The 12693-nt window shown below is 41.2% G+C and overlaps 1 protein-coding gene across 1 annotated transcript in view; it reads right to left on the bottom strand.

Annotated features, from left to right (window-relative positions):
- Positions 1 to 3047: 3047 nt before the first annotated feature.
- Positions 3048 to 12693, bottom strand: part of AKIRIN1 (akirin 1) — a gene marked incomplete at its 5' end in the record, with an annotated part of 20064 nt that continues 10418 nt past the window's right edge. The window contains 3 exon segments of the mRNA XM_014591630.1: positions 3048 to 4585; positions 6777 to 6848; positions 9736 to 9870. Of these exon segments, the coding sequence (XP_014447116.1) occupies positions 4575 to 4585; positions 6777 to 6848; positions 9736 to 9870 (218 nt within the window).

Genomic DNA, 12693 nt, shown 5'->3' with positions numbered 1-12693 from the left:
AATCAACTTCCCCCCTGCCCCGGGATATGGCCATGCTGCAATCCCTTCTCCATTCTCTTGGGCATGCACCCGGCATGAGTTTTAAGCCGAGTCTGGGCCTTGAACTGCAATAGACTATGGGAGTCCAGCAACATAACCATTATGCCATCTGCTAGTCCCAGCAAAGTTTTATCACATTTCTGCCTACCAGACTTTGAGCTTCTGTAGATAAGGACTGCATCTCATTCTGGCTGCAGAGAGCCCGCCTGCAGAAGGCTTAGAATGATTTGATCTGGGAGATAAGGGGAATTTCAGGTAGAACCCAGAAGATTTGGAAAAAGAATAGCCACATCATTCATTTAGTCATTCATCATTTAAGTGACAGAATAGAGGTGATGTATCAAACTATGATAGTCGGGACCAGCAGTTAATGTAATGGCTATCGCTGGACTCCCATGTAGTCCACCGCGGTTCGTGTCCCGGACCTGGTGGCTTAAAAACTCACGTCGGACGCGTGTGCGTGCGTGCCCAAGGAGAGGAGAAGGGATTGTGTCGTGGCCATCCCCCCTGGGGGGTGATTTCTCGCTGTCTGTCTCTGTCTATCCGGCGAGCGCACGCGTCCTATAGCAAAAAAAAAACCTCTCAAAAAAAAAAAAGTGTGATAGGATTTTAGTACAGCCCAAGAATCATGTAGACACGTACACGCATTATACAACTTTGTACGGGCATAAAATGCTAAAATGAAGTACTGGGTAAGTTGCACACTGCCTCAGCAAAGTCTTTCTTACAATCCAGTTTAAGCAGCTACTGTCACTTACATTTCATTTCCTTGACTTTTCAAATTTTTACAAAGAATTACTTACTATATATTTTAAATTTGTCATAGGGGCACATGTAGTCACCAGAGAGGGTTGGGGGGAAAGTAAGAAAGTAAGTCTCCAGGTCTGGGACTCAGACCAAAGTCGACGTGGGAGTCAAGGGCCCCAACCACCATGCCATCTGGAAGACCCATTTCCTTCACTATTTTATTATTTTATTTTTTAAAGAATCATTTTATTTGGGGGACCAGCAGTAGAGTAATGGCTATGTCGCTGGAGTCTCATGTAGTTGACTGTGGTTCAAGACCAGGACTGGTGGCTTACACTCATGCCAGGCCCATATGAATGTGTGCCTAAGATCCCGAGAGGAAAATGGAGAAGGGACTGTAGTATGGCCATCACCCACCCCCCCGGGGGGGGGAGTGTGATTTCTTGCTTTCTGTCTGTCTCTTTCTGGCGAGCGCATGTGCCCTATAGTAAAAAAACTCAAAAAAATTTTATTTGGGAACCAGCAGGTAGCATGGTGCTTAAGGCGCTGGACATGCCCACATGGCTGACCATGGTTCGAGTCCTGGTGTGACATCCCTCCGTGGTGGGGGGAGTTCTCACTCTCCCTCTCTCCATGTACACCATGATTTCCACCACTCTACCTCAAAGCCTACACTTGCGCCTGAGCCCTACTCATCCTTTGAAACCTTGCTTCACCTTACTTCCTTCAATGAACCTCCTTCCCTATCACTGTTCCTTTTTTAAAAAGAATTATTTAATTTTATTTACTCATTCTTTCATTTTAGTCTGACCAGAGAGAGATAGAGAGAGGAGAAAGTGAGAAAGCAAGCCACCAGGTCCAGGATTCGAACCTCCCCTCATATTCCTTTTCTTAGGTATCTTCAGCAATTATCATTACTTCATGAGCTTTGATTTTCCCTGTACTCCTGTGACTTAGGCATTGATTCTTCTTTCACTCTTTTACACTATAAAAGGAAAACTGTTATTAAGTTTCTTTCTTTCTTTTATGGGGTGGGGAACAGATATACCTGACAGGCTTGCCCTGCCACAATCCTCCCCTACTTTCTAGTTAGCCAGAATCATGAGCATACTCACAGGCGTACTTGGCTGTTCAGGATAGCCCAGGACCCAAACTCCACACAACCCATCACACGGCTTCAACACCGTGCAGCTCACCATCTATTCCAGCTACAGGGGCTAGAAAAGCACATTAAGTAGTCCCTAGATATGGCTGTGCTGAAACCGCAAGTCTGGGCATTCTTTTTTTTAGGCTAAAGGGCACCTGCGCTCAACAGACAGTGAGAGGAAAAGTGATAAATTATCCCCTGTGGGGATGGCCATACCACAATCCCATCTCCTCTCAGGCTTCTGGGCATGTTCGCACACGCCTGGTTTTCAAGCTGATGGTTCTGGGACTTGAACTGGTAAGACAGCCATGTGGGACCCTGTACCTTAACCTCCACACCAGCTGCTGGCCTAATTCTTGGTGCATTTTTAGAAGCCTTTGTAGGTTGACTTCTTCCTTGTGCCATGATTTGCCTAGAACAAGGACACTTCTCTACCTCAGAGAACCCTTAAGTTCAAGCACTAGAAATCAGTCTACAGAAAAACCTTTATTTCACCAGCTTAAGATCTATGTTCTAGGCCCCCACTTTTTTTGGAATTGCCTGTTCTTTGGATTATAAACACTAAACAACACATCTCGTCCCTTTAAAGGAGATCTCCAAACCCAGCCATGGTGATAGTCTTACTCCGTGACCCCAGAGGGTAACCATATTACAATACAACAGCCCAAAAACACTTAAGTGAGAAGGTGTTATTTTCCTTATAGAAACCAACTCTGCTGGGTTCGAGACCAACTTCTCTCTTTGGTAGGAATGCGGGCTGACACTTGCAAGGTTAAGCGAGCATGTCACACTGATGTCCCCTTTCCTGGTATAGCCTTCAGGATTCTGAAACTCCCCACCCTTGCCTGCCCACCCCAACAGCTGCCCTTCCCCACTGTAGGGCATCTCCACTACAGCCACTGCTATGGTTCTCTTCCAGGAATAAGTAACTAGTCTGGAAAAAGAAGAGATGAAACAAAATGCCCTTTGAATATGAAGTAAAATAATTTTTTAATTACGAAAATATCACTGCTGGGCTTTTAAAAGTCTATAAATCTTCAATGTAATGTTGAACTGAAGAAATGGTTACAGTCTCGTAAGTTAAAAGAATAAACACTTCACAGCATTAAGAAGGCAAGGTAAACAAATAGCTTAAGTATTTTATTTGTTTGCAACTAAGCTTGTTAACACTATATAATGAAAATGTACAAAGAATAATGTTGCAATTTTTGGTTAGATTTAAGTCAAAGACATTCATTAATAAGGAATCTTCCCATGTGAATATTCCAGAAATTTCTCTAAGCCATCTGATCAAATGAACAACTGTCTCTGAATATTACCTTACTTAGAAAGGTATTGGCATACATTTGAATTAAACTCAGAATTTTTCAAAATAAGCCCTAATTAAAAAAAAAAAAAAACTATTCTATATTCAAACTAAAACAATTTTAATAAAACTTTCTTTTCCAGAAACAATAATAAAGGAAACAAGGCATTTTGTAAAATGTGGTCCTGAACAAGTCACAGTAAAAAATAAATGTATACTTAACTTCCACCTCCTCAAAACAGAGGCTACTTTCTGTTCCTCAGCCTTGGAAACAAGGTGAAGAACAGCCTATAAGCAACTTCGGGCAGAGGGTTGCCAAAACAAAAGCTCAAGCGGTTGAACATGGACACCACAGAAGAACTTGGGGGAACCTGACCAAAGGATCCAAATCTATTTTCAGTAACTGATACAAAGGTGAAGTGGCTCCTCCCAAGTAGCAGTGCTGCTGGGGCCTGGCCCAGCCCCGTGCTCACCTTTGTTATGCTCCCGGGCAAGCCCTGATGCTTTTGCTCCAGTGGAGACCTTTCCCTGTGGAGGCTCAGTGTCCAGGGAGCACTTCGACTGTGTAATGAGGTGAGCGCCGACTCCATGTGGGTATTTTAAGGCTTGGAGTCAAAGTTTTTCTAACACGGCTAGGCAGAGTCCATGTGTCAATGGCCTGTCTCCAGTTTGTTCAATTCCTCACCATGCATTTGTAGAGCTAGGACCGCAGACCTTCGCTATGTCGTCATAATCACATCTAATGTCCCTCCTCACTTTTGATTCATATTCTGTGCCTGGAAACAGTCCCTGTATTTAACAATAATACCTACACATAAAACAATCCACTATTACAACTTATATGGTCACAAACATTAATGATCTTCTGTAGACCAAGCAAATGTTTTAAACCATAATTGTCGTGCATCAAATTCACAGCCAGAATCCCCAAGATCAAAAAAATTTGCACAATACAAATAATAACTTAAAAGACACATACACACATATACACACATTCTCACACGCACTTCTTACAGAACTGTGCTTGGGGAAACTCCATTTGCTGAGTGCCACTGAAGGCATATTTTGCTAACTGCTGCTCCAGGAATTTTTGTTTGGAAAATCTATCACAGTTAGGGCACAGCTGTTCAATGGATGAGCAGAAAAGAAAGATATGCTTGTGGCAACCAGAAAGTTTTAAGGTCTTTCAAGTTGTATAAAATGGACCTGCAGAAACGTTTAAGTGTTCTCAGGATGCAAAAATTGGAGCTGAAATGTGATATCAAACCAGTTGCAAAAAGTGTACAGCAGCCATCTCTTGAGGTCAAACCTGGTACCCAGATATGTATGAAAACTTCAGGACACATCTGTAAATTAGGAATAAAAACAAAAGAAGGTAAGAACACTAAAAAAAAAAAATAGTGTTATGTCTTTTTATTTTTATTTTTTATTTTTTTGGAGAGGTTTTCGCTATAGGGCGTGGGCGCTCGCCAGACAGACAGAGACAGAAAGCGAGAAATCACCCCCCAGGGGGGATGACCACGCCGCAATCCCTTCTCCATTCTCCTCTCGGGATCTTGGGCACGCACGCGCGCGTGCCCGGCGTGAGTTTTAAGCCACTGGGTCCTGGACGGGAACTGTGGTCGACTACGTGGGAGTCCAGTGACATAGTCACTACGCTAACTGCTGGTTCCCTGTTATGTCTTTTTAAATATTAACTAACAATAAACATGATAAACAGCAGCAAGAATATGAGTTGTCACTTAAAAGTGTCGGTTATGTTTGGATAATCACCTGTCCCCCCCAAGGTTCACCTGCTGGAAGTGTGGTCTCCAATGAAATGGTGTCTGGATCATGGGACACGGCCGCCCCAGAGATCAGTGCTTCCTCGTAGACAAAGGACTGGGTTCTTGCTCTCACAAGAAGGGGTTTGTTCCCTGAAGGCAGGTTGTTATGAAAGACGGCCTTCCACTGGTCTTTCTGCAAGCACTGCTGACCTTTCCACTACGCTATGCTTTGACCCCAGCCCCAAGCCTTTGGACTTTCCAGCCACCACAACTGTGAGCCAAACAAACCTCTATTCTTTTTTTTTTTTTTTTTAAAGGTTTTTGTCATAGAACATATGCAATCACTGGAGAGAACAGAGAGAGAGGAATGAGAGTATCACTTCCCAGGGGGAATGGCATGCCACAATCCCTTGTCTTCCATTCTCTTCTTGGGATTTTGGACATAGATGCACACATGCCTGATATGTTCTTCAAGCTGTAAGTCTGGGACTCAAATCATGGAGTTGATCATGTGAGTAAAAGTACCCTTAACCTCCACACCACCTGCTGGCCCCCAAACCTGTACTTTTAAATAAGTCACCCGGTCTCAGGCATTTCTGTTTAGCAATACAATAATGAATTAAAAGAGTTACTAAATCTCAAGAATGTAAGAAACATTATTCTAATTCAATTACACAGAGCTTATTACAATGTGTATTTGAGTAAATGGTAGTTGTAAGTTGTTTATAATCAAATCCAACCACGAACTTGATAAACTAAAAAAAAAATCAACTTTCATAAATTAACAACTGAAACTACCTTTGTGGAGAAAAAGGTGATAAACTGGTGCTGGAGTCACCTTACACACGTTTCAATCCTGGATATATGAGCTTGGACACATTATTTAAACTCAAGTGCTAATTCACCTGTAAAATGGTCCCAATAATAGTTCTTCCCTCATGGGGCAACTATGAGAATTAAGTTTGCGTTACAGATTTAAATGGCTTTGCCCAGTGCCGGGCACATCAGTATTCCTAGCTCTTCACAGGATTTTTTTCTATTTTTTTTTTTTTTATTAAGAGTATTTGATTTGGGACCAGCAGATGGCATAATGGTTATGTTGATGGACTCCCATGTAGCTGATCGTGGAATAAGTCTTGGCCCCGGCAGCTTAAAACTCACACTGGGCACATGTGTGTATCCGTGCGTGCCCAAGATCCCAAGAGGAGAAAGGATTGTGGCATGGCCATCCCCTCTCGGGGGTGATTTCTCTCTCTCTCTGATGAACACATGTGTCCTATAGCAAAAATCTCTCTGGAACAAAAAAGAATAAGTGACTAGGCCTCTCCAGGGGAGTGCTTGTGTCATATAACTTTGTTCTAGGGGCTGGCAGGTGGCTTGGTGGTTAAGGGTGTTGGAATCCCACATGGCCAACCGTGGTTCAAGTCCCGGACCTGGTGGCTTGCTTTCTCACTTCCTACACTCTGTCCCTCTCTAGTCAAATTTAAGTAAAAAATTAAATAAAATAAACATAAATAAAATAATTCTTTAAAAAATAGAACTTTGCTCCAGTGCTTTGCTGTGGAAGTTATGAACACATTCTTACATGCTTCTCTCCATTCTTAACTTCCCACAGCAAAGCACTAGAACAAAATTCTTTGACAGAGGCACTCCACCAGAGAGGCCTAGTCACATATATAAAGCACTTGCTTGTATTGCAAAGTTGGTGGGTTTTTTTTTGTTTCATCAGGGTATTTTGGGACCAGCAGATGGAGTAACAGGCAATACTTACAGCTTGTTGGCCTTGTCCCATATCGTCGCATTATCTGATCATGCGTGAATTTCACAAAAGATTCATATTGTTCTGTGAGAGGAAAGATAGTATATACTTATTCCCAGAAACTCTCCCCTAATTTTTCAAGAGCTAAGTGCCAGGATCCCCGTATGGATTCTCTACCCTCTCAGGTCCTTCTGGTTGTAAATGCCACTCTGAGATTGTTCCTTTCTCTTAGATCTCATAGCCAAATCCCTGACTCTTCGATGTGGTCACTGACCATCTACAGTATTAATATTTTGCTATAACGTCTCCCATGCCACATCTCCATCCTCTATTTTCTTTTTTAAGAAATATTTAATTTTAATTTTATTATTATTTTCCAATTTGGGGGGGGGGGAGGGAGAGAGAGGGAGGGAAAGTGAGAAAAGAAGCCACCAGTTCTGAGACTAGAACCATGGTTGGCCACATGGGAATCCAGCGCCTTTAACCACCATGACACCTGCTGGCCCTCCATCCCCTATTTTTTTTTTTAAATTATTTATTTAATTTTTATTTATTAATTCATTTAATTTGATCAGAGAGAGACACAGAGAGAGAAAGTGAGAAAGCAAGCCACCAGGTCTGGGACTCAAACCACGGTCGGCCATGTGGGAGTGTCCAGTGTCTTACCCACCATGCCACCTGCTGGTCCCCCTCCATCACCTATTAATGGCCTCACAAGAGAGGCCAAGAGATAGGCTGACTACTACATACAGCAAATTTCAGCAAAGCCCTTATGGGACATGAAACTTTAATGCTCTTTCCTTGTTATAAATTCCTACACATACACGGAGTGAAAACAATGTGCTGGATTCAGTGACCATACACTACTGGGAAGTGCTTTCTTACCCCCTTTCTGATTCTCTCTGGCAAGTATACTTGCCCTCTAGCAATGAATAAAAATAGGGTTGGGGGGCAGCTGGTGGCTTAGTGCCTGGGGCAGCTGGAGCCATGTCACAAACTACACAGTTTGATTCCTGGACCCAGTGGCTTGAAAAACACACTGGAAGTGTGTGCATGCATGCCCAGAGTCTTCAGGGGAACACAGGAGAAGGGACTGAGGCATGGCCATCCTCCTGAGGGATGCTTTCTTACTTTTCCTTTCTCTGGTGGGTGTACACAGCCTATAGCAAATTTAAAAAAAAAAAAAAAAAATTAGGGGGAAAAAAAAGCAGGTGGCATGGATGTTAAGGTGGCTGGTCACCACATAGGTGACTGGTTCCTGTCTCAGCACCCTGCAGCTTGAAAATCACAATGGGCGCATGTATGTACATTCCCAAAATCATGAGAGGAGAATGGAGGAAAAGAGACTACTGTGAAGCCACTCTCCTCCCACGAGGTGATTTCTCTCTCTCTTTCAGGAGTGCAGGTGCCCTATAGCAAAATAGAGAGAAGAGGTCAGATGCCCAGAAAGCTAAAAGAAAATTCTTATACATCATTAATATATTAAAGAATAAATCTTGGTCTAAAGGAAGTCTTTTAACTTTTATTCAATAGTTTCCAATTTATTTATTACTTTCCATTTGTTAAAGGGTGCATGTGCTCACCAGAGAGAGGAGGAAAGTGAGAAATCACCTGTTGGGGGAACAGCAATACCACCATCCCTTCTCTCTCATTCTCTTCTCGGGATTTTGCACATGCACACACACTCACCTAGTGTGTTTCTCAAGTCATTGGGTTCAGAACATGAACCATTCCAGCCATATGGGACCCAGTTACCTTAACCACCACACAAACCAGTGGGCCCACCAATTTATTTTTAAAAATTTGCTAGAGGGTGTGTGTACTCTGCCCAAGACAGACACAGACAGACAGACAGACAGAATGAGAATCAACCCCCCGTGGAAATGGCCATGCCACAATCCCTTCTCCTCCATCCTCCTTTCAAGATTTTGAACACACATATACAAGTGCCTGCTGTGTTTGTCGAGCAGCTGGGTCCCAACTCAAACCAGTCAGATGTGTGATCCGGCTGTTTCAACCACCATGCCACCAACTAGCCCAACAGTTCCCAATTTAAAGTAGACCTACTAGCTGGCAGGTTGTGTGGTGTTTAGGGCACTGGACTTCCACATGGCTGACTGTGGACCAAGTCCTGGGCCTGGTGGCTTGCTTTCTTACTCTCTTTCTCTCTCTCCGGTTAAATTAAAAATAATAATGATGATGAATAAAATTAAAGTAGACCTACTAGCACTTTGAGGAACAATGTTCTGTGGGTCACCAGATTGGAAACAATACTCTTACAGGAAGATGTGGTTGCTTAAAACCTTCTCTGATCTCAACACTGCCCACTTTCACTAAACAGGTACTATTTTCTATTCTGGTTCAGACCCCTTCCCTTTAGGTAGGGCTCTTGTTGCCAGCACAATCTCTACCCTTTGCTCTACCTAAGTTGGGCTACCTCTGCTTTACTCTATTGTGCCTCCAAGTCATTTGATGCCTTAGTTCCTATATAGAATAAGGAACGGCCTTACTAGAAGTCTGAATATGCTGACAGTACTGCATGTCTCAAACACCTGTTGGGAGGTTAATATTAGATCCCAAACACCTGTTTACCAGTCAGCTAGCCCAAATGACCTTCTCTATACCTTTATTCATATGGAAAATTTTTTTTAAAAAAGAATTATTTAGTTAGTTTTTTATTTATCCATTCATTTATTTTAATTTTAGCAGAGACAGAGAAAGTGTGAGAAAGAAAGCCATCAGGTCTGGGACTTGAACAGTGGTCAGCTATGAGGGAGTGTCCAGTGCCTTAACCACCACACCACCTGCTGGCCCCCATATGGAAAATTCTTAGAAGGGGAATTTGAATTATCTCCTTTCAGAAATGACAATGAAAAGTTCTTCCATGTAAAGTATGACATGTTTATAAATATTGAAGAATAATTTCAATACTCAAACCCAAAAAATCCTCTTGTATGAAGCCCTCTTGTACCTGCTAGTTTGGTATTGAGGATTTGCTCATACTCCTCCCGAATTTTATCTTCATAGTCTTTTAAGAGACGCTCACATATTATTCCAACTTGTCGGAGAGTAAAGGTAGGCTGGTCCTTCTTCATCCAGGAAGAACCTGCCCAAAAGATAAATCTAGTTTACACAATACTTTCTAGTTCAAAGGTTAAGAATTAACAACTTTATACAAATAGTCGCCAAGATACAAAAACTATTGAGAAATAAATTATTTTCCTAAAATTATTTTACATGAAATAGTTTCACAAATTTTTCTCAGTTTTTGCCGTTTGTTTTCAAAGCAAAGTCAACGTAAGTCAAGAGGTAGGGGAACACCATGTATCCAGGTCGTTAACTAACCAGCATATAGAACAGTTCTGAGGCCATAACAATCTGGGCCCATACTCAATGTTCACTTTGTAATGACAAGAACAAAAAGCTTAAAACTGATATTAATAAACATCTAGTCCGGATTAGAGGAAGTAGATTCACGCCATGGGAGCTACCAAGATCTCTGGAGATCATCTAGACCTCTAAGTTTAACCAAGAAGGTGCATGTCTTTTTTATTTTTTCAAATCAATGGGTCTGGGACTCAAACCACAAGGTCGGCCATGTGGGATCAGGTTCCCTTAATCACTAGGCAATGGGAAAGGTCCAAAGAGGTTTATCTTAATTATCTGTAGAATTAACAACAAAAAGGGGCCAGCAGATGGTGTGGTGGTTAAGGGTGCTGGACTCCCCAGTTTGAGTCCCAGACCTAGCAGCTTGCTTTCTCACTTTCTCTCTCCCCCTCTCTTTCACTCTGTCTCTCTCTGGTCAAATTTAAATTAAGTAAATAAATTTGAATAAAGAAATTCTTAAAAAAAAAAAAAAACTTAACAAAAAAAAAAGATACACATTCTGATTTAATTCTGGGAGAGGGCCTGAGCATCTTTTATGCTCCAAAGATGATTCTGTTAATAGGGATTTGAGCCTCGGAAAGCCAAAGGACTTGCACAATATTTTAAAGCCTGTTAGCAAAACCATTAACCTTTAAGGTCATCAAATCATGTCCTTAACAAGTTCACGCACATTCATAAAGCATTTTTTCTTCTTTTTTTTCTTTTTTTTATTTGCCAGAGGGCATGTATGCTAGCCAGGGAAAAACATTCTCCAATGAGGGATGGCCATACTAAAATTCCTTCTCCTCCATTTGTCCATCCTGTGAGAATTTGGGGCATGCATACACATGTACCTAGCATACTGACAGGCCCAGGATTTGAACTGCATGGTTGGCTGTGTAAGATCCGGCCACCCTAACTAGTAGGCCATGAGGCAGGACCCAAAAAGAATTTCTCTTTTTTTTTTTTTTTAAAGAGGTTTTTGCTATTGGGCGCATGCGCTCGCCAGACAGAGAGACAGAAAGCGAGAAATTACCCCCCAGGGGGGATGGCCACGCCACAATCCCTTCTCCTCCATTCTCCTCTCGGGATCTTGGGTACGCACGCACACGCGCCCGGCATGAGTTTTTAAGCCACTGGGTCTGGGACTCGAACTGCAGTCGACTACGTGGGAATTCAGCGACATAGCCATTACGCTAACTGCTGGTCCCAATATTTTTTTTTTAAAGAATTTCTTTTTAAAGTAAGAATGAAGGAGACAACCCATCTCATCCTATATTCCTTTTGAATATAGATCGAGGAGAGTGAAATGTTCATGAAATAGTAAAGCTAGAAACCAAAATACATTAGAATGCTAAAAAAAAGTGAAAATCTATCATTAGACCCAGAACTCAGAGGATAGACACTATGGACTCCCTTGTCCAAATACCTCTTATAACTTCCTCTTAGTATCTCTGTTCCTTTCTCAGCAGAGGCTATGAAATTAAAAATTTTATTCTGACATATACTTAGGTTCTTCCAGTTAGAGTCATTCACAAAAGGTCTGAATTCACTATTGGGGTGGGGGATTGGGCCAGGCATCTATTTTGGGGGTGAGGCTAAAGGAGTGGCAGCCTGGATCTGGAGTTGGCAACTGCAACAGCAGAGCTCCTGGCTTCCTAACCAGGATGAAAGCAGCAGCCTAACCTGTGGGTAGCCTAGTCTGGTATTCTTCAAACCTCAGACTAGATTCTGTTTCTTTGGCCCTTGTAGTTAGCATGCGAACCATTTAATACACTGAGACAAATTTTTGGTTTAAACTAACCAGAGTGTATTTTTTTTTTTTAACAAATGAAACCTGACCAAAATATGTACTCAATCATTATTTGTAACTTTTCTCTACCTATGACATATTCTTTTTTTTATAATGCAAAAATTGGTGGATTGAACAAATTAGTTAAAATTCATAAACTTCTTATAAGGATGATGCCACTGCAAATGTCCTGTATGAGGGAAAGAATATTATTACAGAAACTACATATTACTCTATGACTGAAACTAATTGTCTAGAAGTCATAGAAACGCAGTATATAGATGTAAATACCAGATATAATGTGTGTGAAAGAGGAGGGTCTGAGGAAGGACACTTGGGGGAGGGACAGGAGGCAAAGCATTAATGGCACAAAGAGGTGTGGTATTATCTGTTGAAGAGATTTCATAGTTTTATCAACAGTACTAGGGAGAAATGTTCACCTGTTTAAATATCTATTTTATAAGACAAATATTAACGTGATTGAATGTATGGAAGAAAATGAAATGAAAAAATATAATAAAAGAAAAAAATAATAAAAAAAGAAATAAAAAATAAAAAAGAAATGAATAATAATAAAGAAATAAAAAGCAAAGTTAAAAAAAAGAAACTACATATTAAACAGTAAAAAGGTAATATACACAATTTTAGGATAATGAATTTTAAAAATTAGGTGAGAAGCACCATTTACTAAAATAAATACAAAAGAAGTAGACATTTTAAAATAAACATACATCCATTAAATTAACTGACTTCTTTTTTTTTTTTTTTTTT

The sequence above is a fragment of the Tupaia chinensis genome, unplaced genomic scaffold (assembly GCF_000334495.1).
Source record: "Tupaia chinensis unplaced genomic scaffold, TupChi_1.0 Scaffold000604_1, whole genome shotgun sequence".
NCBI lineage: Eukaryota > Metazoa > Chordata > Mammalia > Scandentia > Tupaiidae > Tupaia > Tupaia belangeri.
This window is presented reverse-complemented; position numbering and strand designations above follow the sequence as displayed.